Raw genomic sequence first — 24,730 nt, forward strand, 5'->3', positions numbered from 1 at the left:
GGGGATACCTATAATGAGAAAATAATTCCCAGAATGGATGTTCTCTTAAGTTATAGTGAGAGAATTCTGAGAAAGCCAAATATTATGATTCTAAGTAAATGTCATCTTTTCCCAGTAAATCTGCTTCTCTGAACAGAAGTAGTTTACAACAATTTTTTAACTTATTTTTGAGAGAGAGCAAGAGTGTGAGTGGGGAGGGGGCAGAGAGAGAGAGTGGGACACAGGATCCAAAGCGGGCTCTGTGCTGACAGCAGAGAGCCCAGTGCAGGGTTCGAACCCATGAACCCCAAGATCATGACCTGAACCAAAGTCGGATGCTCAACCAACCGAGCCACCCAGGCACCCCATGCCAGTTTTTTAAAGGCTGTAAATGATAATTATACATCATAATTGAAAAAAAGCTACATAAAACTGTGTTTTGGTGATCTGTTTGGTTACTAGTACTTTTGTATATAGTCTAAAGTTTGAACCAGAGCTCCGTGAGAGAAGGACTGTGTCTTTTTGTTCTACTGCTGTTTCCTGATGCCTAGAATGGTATCTGGCATGTTAGATGCACAGTAACTACTTGGATGGATGGATGGACGGATGGGTGAACAAATGTCAAATTAACTTTATGGTGTTGAATGCACTGAATTCCTAGAATAAAATGCCATGTATGGTGGATCTAATTTGGTTTTAAAGATATTTTAAAAAATTGTTGTGCCTCGTCTGATCTAACCAGGAGTCTTAATTTAAAAAGAACTCTTTGGCTTAGAAGGAACTCTGAGAGGTGAAGCCAGTATGTCTGTGGGTTTTGTTTTTGTTTTGTTTTGTTTTGTTTTGTTTTTCCTTTTTGGTATTTTGTTTTTTGATACATTCTGATAGTCAAATATGTGAAAAATTTTAAGCGGCTTCTAAGTTTTATTCTATAATTTTCTCTGCAGTTTCTTCACTTTAATATTAATTAATGCTTATTTCTAGTTGAGCTGATAACATTCTTCTTCCAAACGTTGCAGAGCTTTTAACCTCCTCTGATTAGAACTTTTTCAGGAAGTAGCCTGCCAACAGAAAAATATGTGAAATTTTAAGAGCGACACATTTTTAATTGAGAATCTCTGAAGTGAATTTTCCCTTTATATATAGTCATTTAATGTTTATTTTTTAAATCATTAGGTCTAAATTAAATGCCAGCTATTGAAAAAAGAACTTTAAGTCAATTGAAGGATACACAGAGAAGTATTTATCAAGAAAAAATTATGTAGACACATGGAAGTGTTTTTAGTGTGTGATCTACTTGTAATGAACATTTTACATGAAATTTATCAAAAGCTAGGAATGAACTGAAATGTAAATATGAAATGTCCTCAAATTTACTTGGGGAGAACTTTTCCGTGATTTATAGCCAGAAATAGTAGATATGATTGTCTCAACATTTCTTGCTGTTTATTTAGTGCTTTGGCTTGAAAATGTGATAAAAATTAAAATCCAGAAATAAAATTCATCCCTCGAAATTCAGTTGATTTCTAATTTTTTGTTGATTCCATTTGTGTTACATTTGATCATGTAATTTTATGTACAAGCCAACATTGTTTTTGTTGCTGTATGTAGTTGGTGCTGTGACTTGTTTGTGCTCATCTCTGTCCTGTAGGCAACTTGCCACTCCCTACTGAATAAAGCTACAGTAAAAGAAAAAAAGGAAAACAAAAAATCAGTAAGTTTGGAGAACTTTTTATTAGCTGTTTCTTTCAAAGCAAAACAAAAATCTTTTGCTGTTTGTTAAGAACATCTTCACTTCAGCCTATTTGACCTTCACTGTAAAATCATTCTACTAATTCTGGCACAAAATAGCTTTCATTTCAATTAACCCTGGAATTAAGTTACATTGAAACATTCTCTGTGTTCCTTTGGTTTGATTTATCCCAAAGGCGTTTTGGGGGCATTTGTTGCATTGGATATCTCTGGTCTAATTTTATTGTTATTTTAAAAATTATAAATGAATGCAAAAGAAACTTAATTTCAAGGCCTTAGGAAATGCTGACTCTCTTCATTCTTGCTTCTTGTTGCAGGTAATGTGAATGGTTTCTTTTCCTAGAGGTGAAAGTTTCTCTTCATTGTTAGAAATATACGGAGGGAAAGTGTCACTTTCTAAATCTTACCTGAAAGTTGCAGTTTCTTTTTGTTTTCTTTTTTACTTTTTATATTTTTATCTAGAGAGTCTGAGCCAGAATTTAGATATTTGTGCTTAGATTGTAAAAATCCTAATGATAAACGTTTACCTTAGAGAAAGTCACGATTAGACTATTGGGACTGAGAATATAGTACTTTTGAAATAACGGAAAACTCATTGAGTCCATTTTGTATAGAAACACCTCATTTTGCAAACATCTGCCTGTTTCTATGAACTTGTCCTAATTAAAAGGAAGAAAATTACAGTAGTCATAATTTTATTTTCTTCCCATGAGTAGAATTTGGTCCAGATTCATTCATTTTAAATTTGTCATTGTCTGTCACTATGACGTACCAGGCCGAGCATTATCTTTGTTCACATAATCCAAATGATTTTAGAGAAAGATGTTAAAAAAAACAAAAACAAAAACGTTTAGGAGTCATGTAGGCAGTTTACATACGAAGGTAAAATTTAGAATATTCATTTGGTTTCATCTTTGATTTCTTGTCTAAGCTTTACAGATAATAGGCTTCTGTTTTAAATTCAGAACTAGATTAAAATTTAGACAACTATGCATATGTTCATTCACGATTTTGAGTATGTTAAGTAAGTTGGGTCAGCTGTGAGCAAATGGATTGGATGGCTTTCTTGCTTAATAAAAACATTCCTTTCTAATGCTTCTAATTCTCAGCATATGTGAGTTTAACACGTATACACCATCACTGTTGAAATTAATTTACCGTTTCTAACACCCGTTCAGTGTTTTACTAATGGCATTGTGTAGTGTATCACATAAATTAAAATTCTGGCTTTCTGTGTTTCTCTAGAGCATGTTTTCTAGCCTTCCTAACATTGCTTTATTTATTAAGATTTTGTCTAAAATTGTTCCTTGAAATGTTATTTTCTGCTAGTGTTATTTTCAGATTTTTTTTTAAGTTTCTGGGTAACACTGAGTTTTGGAATGTATCTCTCAGCACAGGTGATATGAGGTCCTCATGGAAACAAAGGGAAACTAATTGGTAATTTGAGGTATTTTGGAACACATTCTAAAGTATGAAGACAACATAGTCATCATAAATTTAAAATGTCAGTTTATGGAGTTGCTGGCTTATGAATCTAATGATCTTTTCTTTAAAAAGCAAGCTAACTCTTTTGGGGTATATGGATAATGGATCAGAATATGTAAAATATAGAGTGAAGGTTCTGGCTTCTGGTATATTAGCTGCATAGTCATAGATATGTCCTCTTATTATGCTCAAACATATAATGTGTAATCAGATCTCCTTCTAGAAGTTAATTGTCTACCTAACTCCGGGAATTAAGCATGTTTGCGTAGTGATCCTCTTGCTCTGTAAAGTTTATGACTGCATTTATTTGTACCATGTTGTTCAGATTTCACTCGAGGGAGTAAAGAGGACATTTGACTGGTAACTGGTTTCAGAGTACAGACTAGCCCAACTTTGACCTTTTGTGCAGAATGTGTTTGGGATCTAAATTAGATTTTTGTAGCTTAAAAAATAAAACACTTGAGTATGTATATTATGAGGTAAAATTACGTTGATGTCCATTAGTGGTGAAAGAGAAAGAACTATTTTTATAAATTGTCTCATGAAACTTGTTATACAGCATTTTGATTGATATTGAGTACATTTTGTAAGGTTTTAGTTCCAAAAATATACTGATACTGTCATCATTGGGATGCATAATTATATGATACCAGAAACAATGTGTGTTTCTGAGGTGTGGGTACTTTGAGTATTGACAAGAATTAACTTTGAAGATATGGATAGTGAAAATGTAGTACTTTTCAGAAGTTTGACAGTATTCTCCCTTTTCATTATATTACGAGATTAATAGTATTAAGTATAAATCAGGTATAAATGTGAGTCACACTTTAAAACTTTTTTGTTCTAGACAAAACTAGTAAGTAGCTACTTTGAAAAATATGTGTACAAGTTACTGGTTTTTGAGAGATGTTTTCACAGCAGGTTAGTATTTTATAAATTAATTGGTTCTTTGGAAACCAAATTATGGCTTTCAATTTTTAAAAACTGTTTTAGGATTTTAACGGATTAATCTGAATATATGGCTGTTCCTTTCAAACAACCTGTTTACAATTAAATATAAAGCAGTTTTTAATCTCTTCTTGCTAACTCTTTACAAGCTTTACAATTTTGTAGATTTGTTGTTAAGTTTCTTCTGTTTTAAGATGAAAATTTGGGAGTTCTGAAAGAACCACTCGGTAGCAATGGTGGTCCCTGAACATTGTGAAATTGTATGAAGAATTTGGTCTGTGTGAATGTATATATTCATTTGTCTGTTCCTCTTCTCCGAAAGGTTAAATACTATACTAGAATAGTAAAAGCACTTGAATTTTCTTCTTAATTCTATTTCTAAAACTGTATTTCGGCTAAAAATAACTCTCAAACAGTATTTGGGTTTTAAAGCTGTTCTAGTAAGGCTGCTGTATTTAGCCGTCTACAGCAGCTTCCTTTGAGTGAAGTACAGCAAGGTTGTCCTTCACGCGGTAGCACCCAGAGCGCTGTAACACAAGAAAGCTTCCTGAGCTACGTAGTGTAAATGAAGGTGAGAATATGTTAGTTACAACTCCTGCATGTTAGCGCCGCTTGAGAGGGTGTTCTTGGGCTTGAAAACCTGAATCGTCTGAAATCTTATATTTACTAATTCCCTCAGATACGGCAGAACACTATTTAGAGATTTTAGGCAGCGAATAAGAAGACATTGAAAATGTATATACTACACGAAGCCCTAAAGGGAAGAGAATGAAATGAAATAATCCTTATTCTTCCCGGAGTTAATCTGGAGTCAGTGAGCTGTGTGAATTCATGACAAGGAGTATTACTTTATTAAGGCATTGGAAAGCGAACTAGAGTTACGTGGGATTCTGCACAGAAAGCCCATTTTCTCATTTTCCCTCACCGTCCTCTGAAATGTAGGTTTATCCCTGGAATCTTAGCATATCGACTGCAGTGCTGCGTGCGGCTTGGCTGTTGGGATCACCACGGCTTTATGCAGCGGTCAGCTACACTGAGCAAGCGTAATTGTGGAGATTAAAGTGTTACACAAGTGTTCTTTCAAAATAAGTGTGTGTGTGTATTATCTGTAAAACATGTACATTTTAGAGTAATATAATTTTCCTGTGTTAAAACAGTAACTGGAAAGAGATGGGCCCCGAGCCAGTTTCGTAACACTTTTCCCAATCTAATGTGCCTATTACTTTACCTTCAAGGTAGAATGTTTTATAAAAAGAGAAAAACCCATCTTAAATATTGGGCTCACATTGTTTTTCAGTGTGAGCAACTATTTCTTGTTTCCTTCACTTTTTTTATTTGACAGAATTGCACATTGAGGTACACATAGGGGTTCTCTCTTCTGCTGGTGTGATCTGTTTAGATCCCCAAGAATTCCTTTTCCTTCATGATTTAAATAATAGGTCGTTATCTTAACAAGCATTCTGAGGAAGAAAAGGAACTGGCAACGTTACTTGTAAGTGTTTTCTCTTGATAGGAATCTAAAAAAAACCTAACCTTTGTTTGTGTATGGCAAGCATTTTGTTCAAGACACGTGGTTGTACCAGGTATACAACAAAATGTAAGTATTTACTGTTAGATATTAGATGTTTTGGGGTATGCTGTTGAAAACTTAGCTTTGCCTTGTAAGAGTTGACCGCACTCTCATGTCTGTTAATCTTGGTAAAATATGGTAATCTTTGTGTGAAAATTTGGTGTGCTTTTGTTACTTACCAAACTTGCAGTATAAACAACAATGATAAATGCAAGATCTTTTTTTAGGTCTCTCTCCATCACTCATTCATGAAGAGTTTCCTTTTCTTTCTTTGTTTCTTTTTTCTTTTTTTTTTTTTTAAGATACCTTTGTTGTGCTTCAAAAGGGGTGGAGGGCAAGAATTGAGGATAAGCTTTATTTACTGATGTTTGGGGAGTAGGAAAAAAATAGAAATGTGTTGTTTACAAGGCTTGATCTGTTCAGAGTTTTTGTGCCAAAGTCTGACCCTCGAGCTCTTTCTTCCCATTTCCTTTTTAAATTCAAACCATATACTCAGTTCTCAACTCCTTATTTTTAGGTGGTTAGCCAGCGTTTCCCTCAGAACAGCATCGGTGCGGTGGGAAGTGCCATGTTCCTCAGATTTATCAATCCTGCCATTGTCTCACCGTATGAAGCAGGGATTTTAGATAAAAAGCCGCCACCTAGAATTGAAAGGGGCTTGAAGTTAATGTCAAAGGTGAAGACTTATTTTGCTAATCTATTTTAAATTTCCCTTACAACTAAATTTTCAGTTTTTTGTATTTTCTGTACTCACACTTGAGTTTATTTTTGAAATAGCCTGTGGTTTTCACTTATATGCTTTTGTTTTATTTTCAGTTGTTAAATTACAAAGGAATTCATTAGACTGATACCTGATGGACATTATTATCGTGGGAAAATATCTTAACAAATGTCTCCTAAAGATAGTTTTCTATATATTCATTCTGGAAATTCTAAAGTGGAGACTGAAATGGAGACTGTATGAGTTTTTATTAAAAAAAGACATTAAAAATTTTAATATGTATTTTTATATATGTAAACGTGTATATATGTGTGTGTATATATATATATGTGTGTATATATATATATATATATATACACACACATATATATATGTAGTAATTTGGGAAAGAATAGAAACAACACCTAATATTTATAGCATGAGGAATAATTTACTCAGCAATAGAAATTATATTGATGAGAAAATTAGTTTTTTGTAAAGAATATGCAAACGTATACACTTCATGCAATGAATGATCTGATTTATAACCGTGTTTTATTATTTAGATACTTCAGAGCATTGCCAATCATGTTCTCTTCACAAAAGAAGAGCATATGCGGCCTTTTAATGATTTTGTGAAAAGCAACTTTGATGCAGCGCGGAGGTAGGATTGCTCTATCTGATTTAAATATTGTCAGTTTCACTTAAGTCTGTGTACTTGGTCTATGTGGAGCTCCTGTGTAGGTTTTTTTCCTCTTCCCGCTCTAGGTCAAGAGCAGAGTTAATCTTATTTTCTTTTACTATAAGAGACAGTAGCGAAATAAATCCATATTCTTGATAATTTGATAGTGACTTCCATACTTGAAAACTAGCAGGGATTTTTGGCACATCTACTAAAATAAAAGATTTGAAGTTGCTATAATATGGGGGAGAGGAAAAAGGAAAAGATTCTTTCTAGTAAAAACTAAAGCCAAAATGGCACATATTATGCTTAATAGTGTATAATGACAATATTTTGATGTTAGAATATTTTTGATACTTCGTTTTGGAAGTGTACCTGAACTAAAAAGTTACTCAAAGGAATAATGATAGCTGTTGAAGTTTTATGATTTTAGAAAACTTGAGGTCTGTGAGGTGCCATAACTAACTAGTTCTTTCTCTTTATCTCTCTGAGTTGTGGGCTTATCTGTAAATAGGGGCAAAACTGATTGTGTTCTGAGTTGATTTTAGAGAAACAAATGAGGTAGTGTATGAGAAAATGCTTTGTAAATGTAAGTTAAAGTCCAGAATTCTACTTTTCATGCAGTGTGAAACTAACTGATCTCATAGTCTAAGCTGGACTTGGGCAACTCTGCTTGCAGTTTTTCATTGTTGTTCTTACCAGTTTCTGTCTAGTTGGCATTTAAAAGGCATATTGTTGGACTGCAAGCTCTATTGAAGAGAAAAGTGAATGTCAGCATAGGATTCATATTCCAGCAGATTGACTACCCATAGAAAGTTAAGAGAACAAAGGTTCTCATCCTGGCTCTGACCTAACCAGCTGTGTAACTTTGGGGAAGTCTTTTGTCTTGTCTTGGTCTCCATTTCTTTATCTATAAAGTACTGTACTGGCTTCGATCCAAAGTCTCATCTATCTAAATTTTGTTGTTGCCTGACTTCAGAACCTACCATGAAGCTGAAGCCGGGTATGGGAAATGGAAAACCAACTTTCTCCTTGTCTCTTCCTGTGTTTAATGACAGTCACATGTGAATAATACTTATAGTCCTCCATACTTGTAATGTCAGTTATTTTACAAAGTTACTTCAGATCAGTTTGATTCAAACATATATATGAGTGCATCTAGTTTTTAAAAATTCTAATGGCTTTGTATTTTTTAAGGTTTTTCCTTGATATAGCATCTGATTGTCCTACCAGTGATGCAGTAAATCATAGTCTCTCCTTCATCAGTGATGGCAATGTGCTTGCTTTACATCGTCTACTCTGGAACAATCAAGAGAAAATTGGCCAGTATCTTTCCAGTAACAGGTAAGATTTCGCAGTCATGCAGATTTTGAAAACTCTTAGTTTAAATTTATAAAAATTATTGGGCACGAATAATGCTTTTTTACTCTGCATCTGCTTAGAATAGGAATTAAGGTTTGGAAAGAGAAATGTAGAGCCCTAAACTCTTAAATAGGCAAGCGGTTGACTCGTATGAAATGATGAACAAGTCTACCTGGTGCTACAGACTTTTTTTTTTTTTTTTAAAGTATTAAGCTAAAAAAAATCACAAATTAGCCCTTTGGATTTTTCTGGTTTGCAAAACATCAAACGTGTGCAACAAGATATAGGGGAGTTTACATTTACTAGAAGTTCAAATGAGTATTGGTATCTGAATCTAAAGAGCAGCTAATTCTAGGGAATTTAATAATTAAAACATTGCCAGCGTTCTGATTCTATTTGTGATACTCTAAGTATTTGAAAATAAAGCTTTATGTAGAAAATACCCAATAATTGAAAAGTATTAACTTGGGTATTGGTTTATTAGCTGTTTTTAAAGCCTATTGTAGCCTGAATCACTTGCTGCCCTTTCAAGTTGTGTATGTGTATAAACAGCCCAAATTCCCACGCATTCCTCTTACAAATGTAAAATGAGTCCAGAAAAATCTTAAATGCTAATAAAAATGGTTTGCTCATTCATGGGAATGCTAGAAGACCATGAAGCTAAGGCTAACTAATAAAGAGATGGTAGTTTAAAAGAGAGAGCATTTTAATCCTTCATGAAGGGTTACTGGGTTAAAGTGACACTGGCATGACCGAAGTATGCTGGGACATAAAAGGATGAAGATGCTTTGTCTGTGTGACACGCAAATAAACTGTGAACTTTTAAATGCAAACATTCATTTCTCTTACATAATTCACATACATATTCGTGTAGCTTGATGCTACAGAGTTTTTAAAAATTCGGATATTTCAAAAAAAAAATCCAAACATACAGAAGAGTATAGGCTGTAATATAACAGAGACCCACGTCTACCAACTAGCTTTAACATTAGTTTGCTTATTTTACTTCAGATCTTTATAACATTTTGTTTCTTGGGGGAAAAGCTATTACTTCTCTCTATGAAACTGACAAAATAAGGAAATTATAGGCATATATAACATAGCTTTGTGTGTTTTAAAAATTTGCAGAAATTGGGACGCCTGGGTGGCTCAGTCGGTTAAGCGTCTGACTTTGGCTCAGGTCATGATTGCACTGTTCATGGGTTCAAGCCCTGCATCGTGCTCTGTGCTTGAGAGCTCAGAGCCTGGAGCCTGCTTTGGATTCTGTGTCTCCCTCGCTCTCTGCTCCTCCCCCGCTCTCACTCTCTCATAAATAATCATTAAAAATTTTGCATAAATTATATAGCGAATAAGTCTCTTCACACAATATCCTGTTTGAGATTTACCATTAACTTATGTTAGTATTTTATTGAATGACTATATCAAAATTTATTTTCACATTTCCTAATTGATGGATATTTAGGCCTGTTTCTTGATTTTCACTGTTCTAAATAGTAATATAATAAATATGCTTCATATTTGTCTTCTTGTGTATTACCTGAATGTGTGATTGCTGGGTTCTGGGGTACACACAGCCCTACCTTTTCTAGATACCGCTCCATTACTTTTCAAAGTGTACATGCTCATTTACACTTTGATCAGCACTGAGTGAGAGTACCTCTTTATACACATCCTCACCAAAGTTGACATTAGTAAACGTCCTAATTTTTGCCGATTTGATGTTTGTGAAATGGTATCTTGTTATTCTCGTGTAGTTTTAAATGCTTAATAGTTACTGAAAATCCGTATTTACCGTGGTTAAGCAGAGATGTGATACCAAGGACAAATATGTCCAATTCATAAAGAGGAGTTTCTCAAGAAGGATTCTTTTCATCCTGTGAAAAAGTAGATTACAATGTTATTTTTACTTACTGCTTGTTTAATGGTAATGGATTAAGAATACTAGAAAAAATGAATTTTTATGTAAATTTTGTAGTTTGGGGAGTGGCCATATTTCTAAGATGTCTCCGTGTATATTTACAATCTTCGAGGTCTTTTTGTTGCTGTTTTTACAAATCATCGGGAACCACCAGCTGACAGTAAGAAGTAAAGCAACCAGTGATAAACTAAAGCAATGTGTACAGCTACATGTGAACCGCTGCTTTTTTCTAAGTAGTTTGCTGTTTCTAGGGATCACAAAGCTGTTGGAAGACGACCTTTTGATAAGATGGCAACACTTCTTGCGTACTTGGGTCCTCCAGAGCACAAACCTGTGGCCGATACACATTGGTCCAGCCTTAACCTTACCAGTTCAAAGTTTGAGGAATTTATGACTAGGTAAAGTACCACCGTGAAATAATAATTGCTCTCTTTTGGCTGAGATGCAAGGTTTACCAGTAGACCACTTGTTGGATATACTTGTATTTCTGATGGAAGATTATTAGGAAAGATGTGCTTGATGATCACGTTGCCATATTTTGGGATCCCACTTGTTTCTTACCTTATCTGTTGTTGACATGTGCTTTGTTTTATAGTTGATTTTCCTCTAAAAATAATATCTTTTTGAATGGTACTTTGTCTTATGGCTTTGAGGTGTTTTTGCATTTAATACTTATAAGGGAGGGTAGATAATCATATTTTAGTTAAGGGAGATTCTGCAGCTCAGTGTGAGTAACTGATTTGCCCAAGATCCCACACCTCAGTCATAGGTCCTTTGGTTTTAAGTTCTAGCTCTTTCTTTCTGCCACACTGTAGCGTTTTTCAGAACCCTCCCCAGATTTGATGCTATTAACCTGTTTTAGATGGAGACTCCCAAAATTCAGTAAATTTCAGTATTGCTGTAAATTTTCTGTGGACATTTGTTTTGAATCTCATTTAGAGGGATTTAGTTTGTGAGGTAAAAGAGCCTCCTTGTTAGACATGCACTTTTATGACGTTCGAGCGAAGATGGTGAGCTGAGTCCTTTAGTCTTTAAAGTACCTTTCAGAGTACTTTACACTTAGTCACTTAGTAAGTGCTTCAGTGACTGTGGGTGTTTTGTTCATAATATGTGCCAGAGACAGAAGTAAAAAAGCAGAAATTAAAATGCAGAAATTAACTCACATTAGAGATTGGCATATACTGTGCTTTGCAATGTAAGTGCTGGCTATTGATCATATCACGTACAGGCCATAGTTTTGTACACATGACTCCAGTTCTTTGATACCATGAAAAGAATGTGTGAATACAAAACAGTCTCCTTTCCAGCTTATTTTTTATCTTTAGCTCTGCTATATTCTTTTCATTGTAACAAATGTTTATTCCTGAGTGATTAAAGAAATACTTCCCACACACAGTTTTCATATTACGTAATTGAAAATTACACAGTACAAAAACATATAGCTTTTTTATTCACCACTTACTGAGAACATCCTAGCCATTTTTCCACTTTTCTGAGAAAACCTATTTATTGCTCCTTCTCTGAGACCCTAGCTTCCCTTATAAAAGACAGTCTTCCATGCTTTTGGAGACTAACCGATCTAACAGTGTCTGGTATATATAGTGTTCAATAAATGTTAAGTGTTATTTTTGTTCTCCTCTCAGCTCCCGCTGATGCTCTTTGAGACCCGTTTTTTTTTTTTGTAAAAAAAAAAAAAAAATGAAGAAAGCTTCATTTTCTCAACTATAAAAATAAAAATTGTTAAGTTATTCAAAAGTCAGAAATCTAAAGAAAGTAAAAAATTCTCAGTTACTCTTCTTAGAGATATTCACCTTTTAGAGATAATTCAGTTAACATTTGGCACACAGCCTCATAATCATTTGTACATATGTGTACCTGTTGCCCTTATCAAATGATATCTAGGTTGTTTCCATTCATACTAAACAAATGCTGAGCTGGTACTGGCAACATAATGAACTGAGATGATAGAACCTCTCTCCCCCACCCCTTCTAGGACGTAAGAGATACATGACATACAGAAGTACTAGGTCAAAGTATTTTATACTATATTACATAGTATTATACTATACTACTACACTATACTACTGTATACTATATATACTGTATACTATATATCCTATATACTACACTATACTACTGTAACACCTAGTATTATATACTTAGGTATATGCTTTTTTAATGTTTATTTTGAGAGAGAGCACCAGCATGAGTGGGGGAGGGGCAGAGAGAGAGCAAAAGCGAGAATCCCAAGCAGGCTCCATGCTCAGCACGGAGCCCACCTGAAGGCTCAATCTCACAACCCTGAGGGGTGCTTGGGTAGCTCAGTCAAGTGTCTGACTTCGGCTCAGGTCATGATCTTGCCGTCTGTGAGTTCAAGCCCCAAGTCCGGCTCTGTTGCTGACAGTTTGGAGTCTGGAGCCTGCTTCAGGTTCTGTGTCTGCCTCTCTCTGCCCCTTTCCCTCCCCGCCCCCACTCAACAAATAAACATTAAAAAAAATTTTTTTTAATCTCATGACCCTGAGATCGTGACCTGAGCTGATATCAAGAGTCAGACACTTAACCGACTGAGCCACCCAGGTACCTCCAAAGGAAATATATTTTTAAAATATTTTATTTTTAAAACACATAGCTGGAAGATAATTTCTGAGCACATTGCCAACATATGGTCAGTACAGATTGATAAAGAAGTGGAAAATATGAAAAAAGTTAAGAGATGCAGATGACAGAAGGAGAAGGTCCAAAATGAGTAATAGATGTTTCAGAAATGGAGCTTAGAGAGAACGGAGAAGAGGTAATATTTGAAGAGACAACAGATGACAACGTCCCAGGGTTGGTGAATGACCTGAAGCTTCAAATAATTACACACTGAATGTTTAACAGAATACATAAAAATCAAATCATGCTTTTTCCGAAACATTTTAAAATACATATGGGGATCTAACATACGACAAAAAATTCACCTAGCAATGGGCACGTGGGTCGCTTCCATATCTTGGCTATTATAAATAATGCTGCAATAAATATAGAGTACATGTATCTTTTCAGATTAATGCTTTCATATTCTTTGGGTGAATACCCAGTGGAGTTATTGGATCCTATGGTAATTCTATCTTTAATTTTTTGAGGAACTTTCACACTGTTTTCCACAGAGGCTGCGCCAACCTTCATTCCCACCAACAGTACATGAGGGTTCCTTTTTCTCCAGCATCCTCGCCAACACCTATTGTTTCCTGTGTTTTTGATTTTAGCCATAGAATGGACTTTTAATAAATGGTGTTGCTACAACTGAGTGAGTGACTGGAAAAAGGTGCTCCCATCATTCATGAGGATAAACTCCCATGAAGAAGAAAACATATGCAAAGGAAGGCCTTTTTAATCATTCAGAATTATAAACCCAAAAAGAAAAGGTTGATAAACTGAACTCTTGAAAGACAAATAAATAAAAACTCAACAGCTTCTAGAAAAAGAAAATACCATGATTAAAAACAATCCTATGGTAGGGACACCTGGGTGGCTCAGTCAGTTGGGTGTCTGACTTTGGCTCAGGTCATGATCTCAAGGCTCATGAGTTCAAGCCCCATGTCGGGCTCTGTGCTGACAGCTCAGAGCCTGGAGCCCTCTTCAGATTCTGTGTCTCCCTCTCTCTCTGCCCCTCCCCCACTTGCACACTGTCTCTCTCTGCCTCTCTCTCTCAAAAATAAATAAACTATTAAAGGATTTTTTAAATTTAAAAACAATCCTATGGTTCATATTACTGCCCAGGGTAGTGCTAAGGACGACTTGTTATGTTTCAAAGAGTAACATCTTGAAATTTTGGGTACTTGTTGTCCAGTTGCCCTTCAGGAAGTGTGTTGCTTTTAAATGTTTTGTCATTTAGTATATTTCATCACTGGTCTAATCATGGGTTTTTATAAATACTCAATGGACAATATAAAGCCTATGAGTTACCCTGTTTTTTGTTTGTTTGTTTGTTTTTCCTTTCAGGCATCAAGTACATGAAAAAGAAGAGTTCAAGGCTTTGAAAACATTAAGTATTTTCTACCAAGCTGGGACTTCCAAAGCTGGGAATCCTATATTTTATTATGTTGCACGGAGGTAAGAAATACTGTTTCAGTTTCTCTTATCAGAGTGTTTAAAATGGAGAGAGACAGCAAGTTTGATTTTTCCCATTTGACTTCACTGGAATTGAAGACAAGTTTACCTGGAAGAATATAGCAGGGTAAATAACCAGCCTGTCCCAAAATGATACGTGGTATATTAGAAATTGCTTTTCAGGAGACCTATTTCCTATTGGCTTCTCTTTCTTACATCAGTTTTTTTTTTTATACTTCTTACAATGGATTAATTACCAAGAATAAAAAAAAAAATAGCAAAGAATCTTTTCTTTTTAGGTGTATTCTGATTAAATAATATCTACAACATGACAGAAATAAAACTTTAAGAATCTGTTTCTAAGAACTTTCAGTAATATGCTGTGTATGACAACATCAGGGTGATTTAACAAATAATTTAGAGAAGGTGTGGAAATTTCTATAAAGATGGCACAGGTGCCAGCTTGGAAAATTGATTGCATTTTTTTTCATGCTGTCTTCAGTCCAGGCTAGTGCCTAGAAAACCTTTCTGAAAATGCTGTGAGCTCCTTCTTCACAGTAGGTATGAAGCTTTGCATTGCTTTCCCTGCTACTGTCTTCTCTTTCTTGCCTCATTCTACCTTTTGAGAACTTACCTGTGATACAAGTTGGCGAGTTTTACTTCTTCCTGTTCGTATCATAAACTCGTGGTATTTGAACCGCAGAGACGGTGTGGTCTCGTATTTGAACCGCAGAGACGGTGTGGTCTAACAGAGAGACCATTGGTTTTGGAATTTCAAGGACTTTGTGTAATCTTAGTTTTACTATCCAGTAGCTGTAGAAATTAATCTTCCTGAGTTTCCTGAATTTAGCATACGTTGAAGAGTTCTGTCAGGAGACTGAATGGCCATGGATTGCGAGAGCTTGTCAGTGTATAGGAAATGGAGGTTGAGAAATGGCGGGAGAGGACTGAGCAAAGGGATGCAGAAGGTGGGAAACTAATTTAGTCAAATAATTCAGATAGCATTAAGACCAGGAAGCCCCAAGAACTGGGTCTTATGGAATCTAGAGAGTATAGAAACTTGCATTTACCCTGTGGTCTCCTCTTGAACAACTCTGAGTAAGGTCTCTTCGTTTCCCTTGAAAGTCTTCTCTCCAACTTTTCTTTCAGTTCCTGTTTCTAAGTCACCTAAGGTAATTTTCACTTTCTTTTGCAATTGAGATGAAGCATATTTGTGTTTCAACCACAACTTTTAATGCAGTCGGTATATTTTGACCCTCCCTATTTTGCTGAAGTAATTAAAAGTGAAACACTGGTGAGAGAGGCAAACAGGTGCGTGTCCTCCTCCCCCTTTAACTTCTCGTTAGTTTACAAGTAGCAAAGATTTCTGGGAAACCTCAGTGCAGACACCCTCTGTTGGATTAAATCAGTGGGATTTCCGGGAAACCTATGTAACATGGTGATTTGAGAGTGTTAAGGATTCTCAACTTTGTTGCGTAACTAGCCACATAATCCTAGACAAGTTACTTTTTTCTGAATCTGGTTCTTCATATGTTAAAAAAAAGGTGAGGGGTAGAACTTATAAAAACTGTCGACCTGTCCCATAAAATACTTTGTGACTTAAAAGTTCTGTACAGAGTATGTTTGAGGTTTTCTTTTCTTTTCTTTTTTCTTTTTGTTTTTTGATAGGACTCTTCCAGTTTCAGATTTTGGGTACTTTCAGCTTTTTATTTAGACCTCCTAGAGCTCCTCTTGGCCTTCATTTTCACCTGGTGTGAAGTCTTAGCTCAAAGACAGTTGAGCACATAGTAGCTCAGAGCAGAGAGAGGCCTGTTTCCTCCACTGTACAAGTCCAGAAGATTGTAAAGGCCTTATCTCTACATAGCCAGCTTTGTCAAAGAGCACTTGGGTTGGACTTCTCTTTTGATATTCTTGTGTTTCTGTGGCTTGGACTACAATGTATTAATTAACGTCTTTTGACCTGTGGATTCCATTCACCTTACAAATAGTCCAGGGACATTTCAGACTTGAAGTATGCCAAACTTAATTCCGTATATTCAATTCCACTTTTTCACACTGTATTCTCTTTTTCAATAACATCATTCTTCGTTCCCATGCTAGAAACCCTGATCTTTTTAAATTCTTACCTCTTTCTTTTATCCTCCTCATTATCAGTCACCTAGTCTTGATTTTAACAGTGAGATCCTGACAAATCAATTAAGTTGTTTTAGTGTGACCTTTGTTATTGCAAAGAAGCCCTTCTTATTTTCTCAGGAAAAACAGGAATTGCAGCAGAGCCTGCCCAGATGTAGACAGAGCTAGGTGGCTATCCGTTCTGGAACCAGTTTACACTCTGACTCCCTCTTGGCCTCCTAATCAACTCTGCTTCATGATTTTTCTCTTTCTGTATCCCTTCAGTTTTAGCCCCAGCCACTAATTCTTTCATTACCTCAGTACTGCATGCTTCAAATTCCAAAAAGAGAATGTGGTTCGGCTGAATAGTATCTGTTTGGCAAAACCTTTCATGCTAAGTGCTTGCTCCTAGCTGCAGTCATGTGATCAAAATAACCACCTACTGCTATTTTTTTTTATCAGGGGCTGTCCTTTGGTATGTGTTCTATTTTTTTTTTTTTTAATTGGATCTTAATGGTTTATTTCTTTTAGGTGCCTTGAAAATGCCTTTTGGAACCATTTTTTGCCCCACTGCTATTACTGACACTTGCTTATTGGCTCTTACCTGTGCTAATGCAGCATTATCCTCCAACTTCCTAATTCGCGGGGAACTTCTTCCAGGACATCTCCACATTGCTTCTGGAGGCAGTTGCCAGTACACATCTCATATCGTCGTTCTCGGGGTGTTAAATAGCACCATCGATTCCTCATATAAAGGAATCCACAGGTTCTGTTGTCAGGCATGCAAGGTGCTCCATAATTATTACCTAATTGAGTTCCTAATCTTTCCCTGCTATTCCCTCCCATAGATTTATGCTCCTACCCTGTAGTAAAGTACCATAAATACAAGAACAATTGTTGCAGCCTTGTTTATAGTAGCAAAAAAAAAAAAAAAAAAAAAAAGAAAGAAAGAAAAAGAAAAAAGAAAAGAAAGAAAACACAGTAACTGTGTTCCAAAGGGGAATTGTTGAATATATGGTGCTGCCTCTATATTATGGAATAATATACAATGTGTTGTTTTTTCTACTTGTTACAAGCAACGGAAATGAAGTTCAAACTTGTGCAAACTAAAAAGGGTATCAATTGGCACATGCACCTGAGGAGATCAAGGGATGGCCTGGCTTCTTGCATGACCTCGTGCAGAGCTTTGAACAGGGTCATCTGGAGAACATTGTCTTCTCTCTCTCGACTCCACTTCCTTTGGGTCGATGTCATTCCCAGGAAGCTCTTCCCATGGCCAGCAATGGATTGCGTTCTCAGCTTAACAACTGAGGGAAAATGACCTATTTGCCAGTAGGTACAGCAAAGGTCCTGGTTTTACTGGCCTGGCTTGAGTCACGTGCCAGTTCTCGAGGCAATCACTGTGGCAGGGGGATGGAATATCTTGGTTGTCTGGGCCTGAATCATGTGCCCATCCCTGGAGCACAGTGGTGAAACTGTAGCCCTACTTGAATTACATGAGTTGAAAGGGAAAATTGGACTGCAGATACCAGGATGAGGAAAAATGGATTCTGATCAGGCAAGAGTAACAGAAGTGTTCCAGTGCAGCTTTAAAAAGACCCAGAAGGAGGACTGTGGCACTTGTCATACAAGGTGCCGAGTAATATGTGTGCACAAGCATATATAGCTGGAGAAATGTGTGCAAATATGCACATTAAACTATTCATGTTGCTTATGACGGGGGAGTATGACTGGAGGAGGTCGAAGACCAGTTAGAATATTTATTATGTATCTCTCTGGGTTGTTACCAGGAGCATGGGTTATTTGGGGAGAATACTTAAAAAGGTGAAACCTAAAAGTTTTACATGAATGTTAGAAATATTACACCTGGCAGTTGCTTTTTGGGTGGCACTAGTGCTAACATTTACTGAGTGCTTTCTCTGCGTCAGGCGAATTGTGCCTGTGGTAGAATTTTTCATGTAGCCCCGACACTAACCTTCTGAGGCCTTGTTAAGAGCAGTGAAGGACATGTGTATAAATAAACTTGTCAAGAGAAGGGGCAAGTCACCCCCAAACCTAGCTGTCCGAATGACCTGGAGAATTAAAACGGGAAACATATCCCGAGACCCTGTCCTGGGCTACCAGATCAGAATCCCTTGGGGAGAGCCTAATCTATATATTCAGCAGGCACCCGGAGTGATTCATCTGTAATCCGTTTATGACTGAAGTTTGGGAATCCCACCGGGTCGTGTATTTCACTCATGGCAGCACAACTGCTAAGAATCAGCTGGTTTCAAACCTTAACAACTACACTATTAATGACATGGTTATTATCAGTGTTAAAATTATGTACTAGGTTTTGGGGTTAAATCAACCCTGGTAGACCAGCATGAAACTTCCCAGTAGTTTTGAGATACATTTCTATAGGGAAGAGTTCTGAATTCTAGGCATCTGATTTACAAATCACCTTTTCAAATACCAGGAAAATGTTTACTCAGAGCAAGATAGTCTTGTCATTGGACCAGCTGCATTATGCATTGCAGTAGTTAGCAGAGTTGGGGCACCTGGCTGGCTCAGTCGGGAGAGCATGCAACTCTTGATCCTCAGGGTCATGCGTTTGAGCCCTGCCTCTGGGTGTAGAGATCCTTCAAATAAATTTAAAAAAAAAACAAAACATTTTTTTTTTTTTTCAAAAAACAGAATTGGCACATTTTTTACTGTAACAACATATTACTGTTCCACATTCATGAAATAGGTGACACAGGTGTTTTGTGTAGTATCTTCTCGTAAGATTAGCACATGTCTATTTAATAAAAACTGATACAAAAATAGCACACACCACTCCTCATTCCCCATCCCCTGTCCCCTTCTCTCATACACAGAGGTGTACTTTGGTTAGACATCACCAACACAATTTCTTCTCTTACACTTTTAATGTAAAAATCTGAGTTTCAATTCAATGCTGCAGACATTTAAAAGGCAAACATGTGGCATTTTGCTTGTTTTAGCATTTTTAAGGAAGAAAACCATTATATTAAGGTAATAAACTTACACAATTAAAATCTACAACCTAATTAAGCCAGGATAATGATAACTTCCTAACAAGTAAGTTGAAATAAATTTGATTTTTCTAGTGTGCTCGTTGTAATTCGGCAGATAGTAATGAACTGAGATAGGAATGCAGAAGTTCAAGTCCACTTCAGCCTGAGTGCACACAAAACAGTGAACATATTATATAGAAAAGAAAATGAGTGCTCTCCATTGGATTCAGTTTCGTGCCACCACTTCCCATAGTCGTCGTGTTCATGGTTGTGGCTATCTTTGGGGTCACTGCTGTTTTCAGAAGTGTCTTGTCATTTGAAGTCACCTTTGTATTTGAGATTCTTTGGAGATCTGAAGTTGTCTTGAGAGTTGAGATTGTGTTGGAATTCGAGATTGTCTTGGAATTCGAGGTTGTGTTGGAATTCGAGGTTGTCTTGGAATTCGAGGTTGTGTTGGAATTCGAGGTTGTCTTGGAATTCGAGGTTGTGTTGGAATTCGAGGTTGTCTTGGAATTCGAGGTTGTGTTGGAATTCGAGGTTGTCTTGGAATTCGAGGTTGTGTTGGAATTCGAGGTTGTCTTGGAATTCGAGGTTGTGTTGGAATTCGAGGTTGTCTTGGAATTCGAGGTTGTGTTGGAATTCGAGGTTGTCTTGGAATTCGGGATTGTCAGAGAATTCAGACTCATCGCGGGACTCGAGACTGTCATAGACCTTGAGGTCATTAATGTTGTAGTGCTCCCCAAAGTGTTAGTGACAAACAGGAGGAACAGGCTGATGAGTGACAGCTTGAACACCATTTTCCTGTTTCAAAATATAGAAATTTACTGACACTCGCAACAGAAATCTAAGAATTAGCTTTTTTAAAGAGGAACACCTGGGGGCACCCCGGTGGCTCAGTCGGTTGGGCATCCGACTTTGGCTCAGGTCACGATCTCACGATTCATGAGTCCGAGTCCTGCGTCAGGCTCTGTGCTGACAGCTTGGAGCTCAGAGCCTGGAGCCTGCTTTGGATTCTGTGACTCCCTCTCTCTCTGCCCCTCCCCCACTTGCTCTGTGTCTCTGTAGCTCAAAAAATAAATGAATGTTAAAAAAATTTAAAAAAAAAAAAAAAAGAGGAAAACCTGAAGGAAATCTCATTCCAGCCCTGGGGAAATGCTGATCTTGGGCTTCATAATTTCTTTCTTTCTTTTTTTTTTTTTTTGAAGTTTATTAATTTATTTTTGAGAGAGAGAGAGAGAGGGAAAGAGAGAATCTCAAGCAGGCAATACACTGTCAGTGCAGAGTCTAATGTGGGGCTCGTACCCACGAACTGTATCATGATCTGAGCTGAAGTCTGGCGCTTAACTGACTGGCACCCCAACAATTTTATAGTTTTTAAGATAGGGAAAAAGTCAGAGTGATCAATACCAACTCCTTACAAATGGACTTACAAATGGACTCAGACAAAGGGCATAACTTGCCTGAGAATGCATATCTAAAAATGTGTAGAACTAGAACTTGAGTCTGACTCTTAGTCCAGTCTTCTACAGACATACACCAAAAGTTTAATAATAAACCATTTTTAAAATAAGGCTTATTTACTTTTATCTTACATTCAAACCTGATGGCTTGCCACATGTGAGATAATGCAACTACCCCATGTTGGTCATGGTTAAAATACTCTTTTTAACTTGAAGTGCAGACTTTAATTTTAGGAATCTAATACACCCTAAAAGTTACATTTGCCTCTAATATGTAATTCAGAAAATTTGAAGTTAATATTACCTTTTGATGTTTTTTTCTTCGAAGATTAAGAATTCAGGCTTTCTCCAGTGTCCCTTGGGGAATCTAACTAACTTCTTACCGTATGCCGGTTAAATACAATCAGTGAGGAGGTCACATGTTCTGAACTTGACCTGGGATTTGCTCTTTGGAAATGTCCTATTGAGTATTTTCCAAACAGCTAGTATAAACAGCTGGACCTTGGCAGAGATCAAGGAATTCAAATAAAGTCTTTCTAAAATTCTACTTGTTTATTTAAGGAAGCCGGTGAACATATCTTTGTTATTCCTCTTATCTGTGTGTTCATTAGTTTCTTCACTAGACTAACTAGAGGACTCTATTATTTTGCCTGCTGTGATTATCATGACTTTAAATCAAGTAAGTATATTAAGAGACAGATGTCTTAATTTTTCTTAAAACATCTTGCTTATATGTTTATAGGTTGATTCTGACCATGTTATTTTGAAGTTTTAAAAATGATTCAGGAATATAGCATTTCAGGCATTTAATAATACATAATCTATTAGAAAAGAAGTTAAACCTTATTAATATAAAACAAGCTTAGTAAGAAAAGAAAGAAAAGGATTGCATATGGAAGTGATACTGTCATACCGTGTTAACAAAGTTTTTGTTTTTGTTTTTTTTTTTTAATAATTTTTCTTTTTAAGTGGGCTCCATATCCAGTGGGGGGCTTCAGCTCACGACCCTGAGATCAAGAGTCACATGCTTTACTGATTGAGCCAGCTAGGCACCAACAAAGTTTTTTCTCTTTAATACATTAAACCACCCACGTTGAAGCACATTAAGTATATTCTTTAAAGGAATTTTGTCTTTTGATTATTTCTTTTCCTTGATAATTAGCATACAGGGAAGTTCAGTTGTATCGTGCTAACGTTTTCGTCACATTGGCCGGCACTCTTTAAAATTGTGTTGACATACAAGGAAATTGCTACAAAAATGGCAGAAGTACAAGTCGGTACATGTTCCTCACATGTTTTACTTTGCTATAAAGATTTGTTTCTCCTGAATGAATAGAACCAGTGCTTGCTAAACCTTATTTATGTGGCACATGTAATAAAGAACCTCGCTAAACTGGAGATTAGTGTGATTAGACCTAAGAAGTCAACATAAAAGGCCTCTTAGCAACCAGAGTAAAAATTTATAAATCAGAGCCCTCAGATAACACAGATAACTCCTTAGTGATGCTCCAAACACTTCATCTCAACTTATTTAAAATTTAAAATTCAAAATTTTCCCTTTCCTATGTTTGAACCCAGATAGGTTCTTCTCATAGTCTGATTCTCAGTAAGTTGCATCATCACCTAGCCAAATGGCTTTCCTACCATGGACTTTTCATGGTCCTCTTTGACTTATTAATCTTAGACTGTCTAGGCATCTTGATGAAAATTAGGCAAAATTTAAAACTCTGAACTGTCCACTCAGGTGCTCTTAATCAGAAGCCATTTGCCATTCATTATTCAGGTCTTTAAATACCTCCTGCCTCTTTTCGTTTGTTCAGTCTCCCCCCATCTGCCCAACAGACTTCTCGTTCACAGTTCTGTTCTTCCTTCTGGGTCTAACTCGGATGGCAGTGCCTTTTCTCTGAGCCTTCCCTAATTCTATACTTCAGAATCAGTCATTTTAAGACTTCATACTTTTAGAGCATGGATCAGAGTCTGCTTGTTACTATAGATGTATCCTAAATCTCTCTTCCACCATATCCTGGCGTTCTCTTGGTCAGGATTACCTCTTTTCTATATTCCCTCTGCCTGCTAGCCCAGTGAGTGCTGGGACAGAACAGGATACAATCAACACTGGAATTGATTGCAGTATCTCCTTTGTTTCTTTATGTCTGTGGGCTGATATCATTAATGATGTTTAGAATGATAGGAGCCATTTGGTCATTTGCAGTTTTCCTAAGTGTAATTTTGCCAGTCATGGGTCTGAGTTGAAGTCCCATCCCTATTTTCTTACTGCCGTTTGAGAGGTTTCTTCATTTGTATAATGATCACACTGCACGTTCATAATCCCTTAGCTGTAATTCTGAAATGCAAAATCCTCTGGAAACCTGAAGGATTTTGTCAAAAAAGATTTGGTACCAAAACTTATTTGGTGGAAACGCCTAATCTGCCTTGGCGTGAGGCTTTTCATCATTGTTATTAGTACTATCTGTATTTGTCCACCACTTAGCGTGGGTGTTAATGTTTCACTGAAGAAATCTCAGGTTGACTTGGGGTATGGTCTCAAATTCTACTGAAGTGTTATATAATACACCATAAGGCTAGCGCTTCTCACTGTGTTTCTTCTGTTCCTTCCGGACACATCACCACACTGCTCCATGAGTCTTTATAGTTAGGTGGTGCCACGTGTCTGTGTCTCAGTCAGGACAACGTAGGCTCCACTGATGTATGTCCCTTCCAGGCCTTCTCACCACTCGTCCATCTGGTGTCTTCTCTCAACACCTAGTAGCAACCAACGGTTCAGGAGGGGGTTCTACACATGGTGAACTACTGGATGACCTGATACCAGTGAGAAGTAAACTTTTGGTGTCTTAGCCAGGGTTGTGTTGGCATTGTGGCAGAAGTTAGTTCATGCTGACAAATACAGCTGGGTCCTGGGTAACTTGCCGTGGCCTCTCCAGATCCACTCCCTGTATGCCCCTGTCGTCCCCTGAGAGGCCGAGCTGTGTGTGGAGGATAGCATTGGGCGTCTTTGCTCACCTCCTTCTCTTTGACCTGTGGGGAAGAGTGTATTCTTTCAGCTCGCTTCCTGCAAGGCTACGGTGGGCTGACTGCATCCCTCTGTGAAGATCATGGTTTTTGTCAGACGGCCCTCTCTGTGTCTGGTTTCTGGCGACTGCTCCCTGCCTGACTCCTTCAGGTCTACTGTCCGACTGTCGAACAGTTTCCCTTATCTCTCTCTTAGGAAACCCTTCCCTCTCCTCTGTACACGTTCGCTCGTATCCCAGTTTGAGTGTGCCACCTGTTTCCTGCTGGAACCTAAACTACTACAAACAGTATATGCACTGTGTTGTCTTCCTCAAAATCTGAACAACTCTAAATTCTGAACTGTATCTTGTCCCAAGGTTTCAGATGAGGGATTGTGGATCTGTGCCACATTCATAAGTTTATTGTGAATATTGTGATAGTATTTGCGTGGCATTCAGAACTGTGCCCAGCAAGTAGTAAGCATTGGGTAGATAGTAGCCAGAATTGATGTAAGAATAGCAACCGTGTTCTGAATTTTTATCTGGGAAATCCAGATTTCTCATATTTAGTGCTGGAGCTTTGGAACTAGCAAGGAATTATAAGAGCAGTATCTTCCTTATTATACTTATATATTACCTTGAATT

At 37.0% G+C, this 24,730-nt stretch overlaps 1 protein-coding gene across 8 annotated transcripts in view; it reads left to right on the top strand.

Moving 5' to 3' along the window:
• Positions 1–24,730, top strand: part of NF1 (neurofibromin 1) — a 319,551-nt gene that overhangs the window by 208,858 nt on the left and 85,963 nt on the right. For 7 of the 8 annotated variants that reach the window (XR_006211074.1, XM_042966177.1, XM_042966176.1 and 4 more), the window contains 6 exons: positions 1,628–1,690; positions 6,249–6,407; positions 6,998–7,095; positions 8,311–8,457; positions 10,645–10,791; positions 14,378–14,488. Coding sequence is in view for 7 of the 8 variants with exons in the window: in XM_042966177.1 (XP_042822111.1) it covers positions 1,628–1,690; positions 6,249–6,407; positions 6,998–7,095; positions 8,311–8,457; positions 10,645–10,791; positions 14,378–14,488 (725 nt within the window). In the remaining variant the exon portion in view is untranslated. The remainder of the gene's footprint in view (positions 1–1,627; positions 1,691–6,248; positions 6,408–6,997; positions 7,096–8,310; positions 8,458–10,644; positions 10,792–14,377; positions 14,489–24,730) is intronic. The other variant, XM_042966172.1, reaches the window with a different exon arrangement.

This window comes from Panthera tigris, chromosome E1 (assembly GCF_018350195.1).
Source record: "Panthera tigris isolate Pti1 chromosome E1, P.tigris_Pti1_mat1.1, whole genome shotgun sequence".
Lineage (NCBI taxonomy): Eukaryota > Metazoa > Chordata > Mammalia > Carnivora > Felidae > Panthera > Panthera tigris.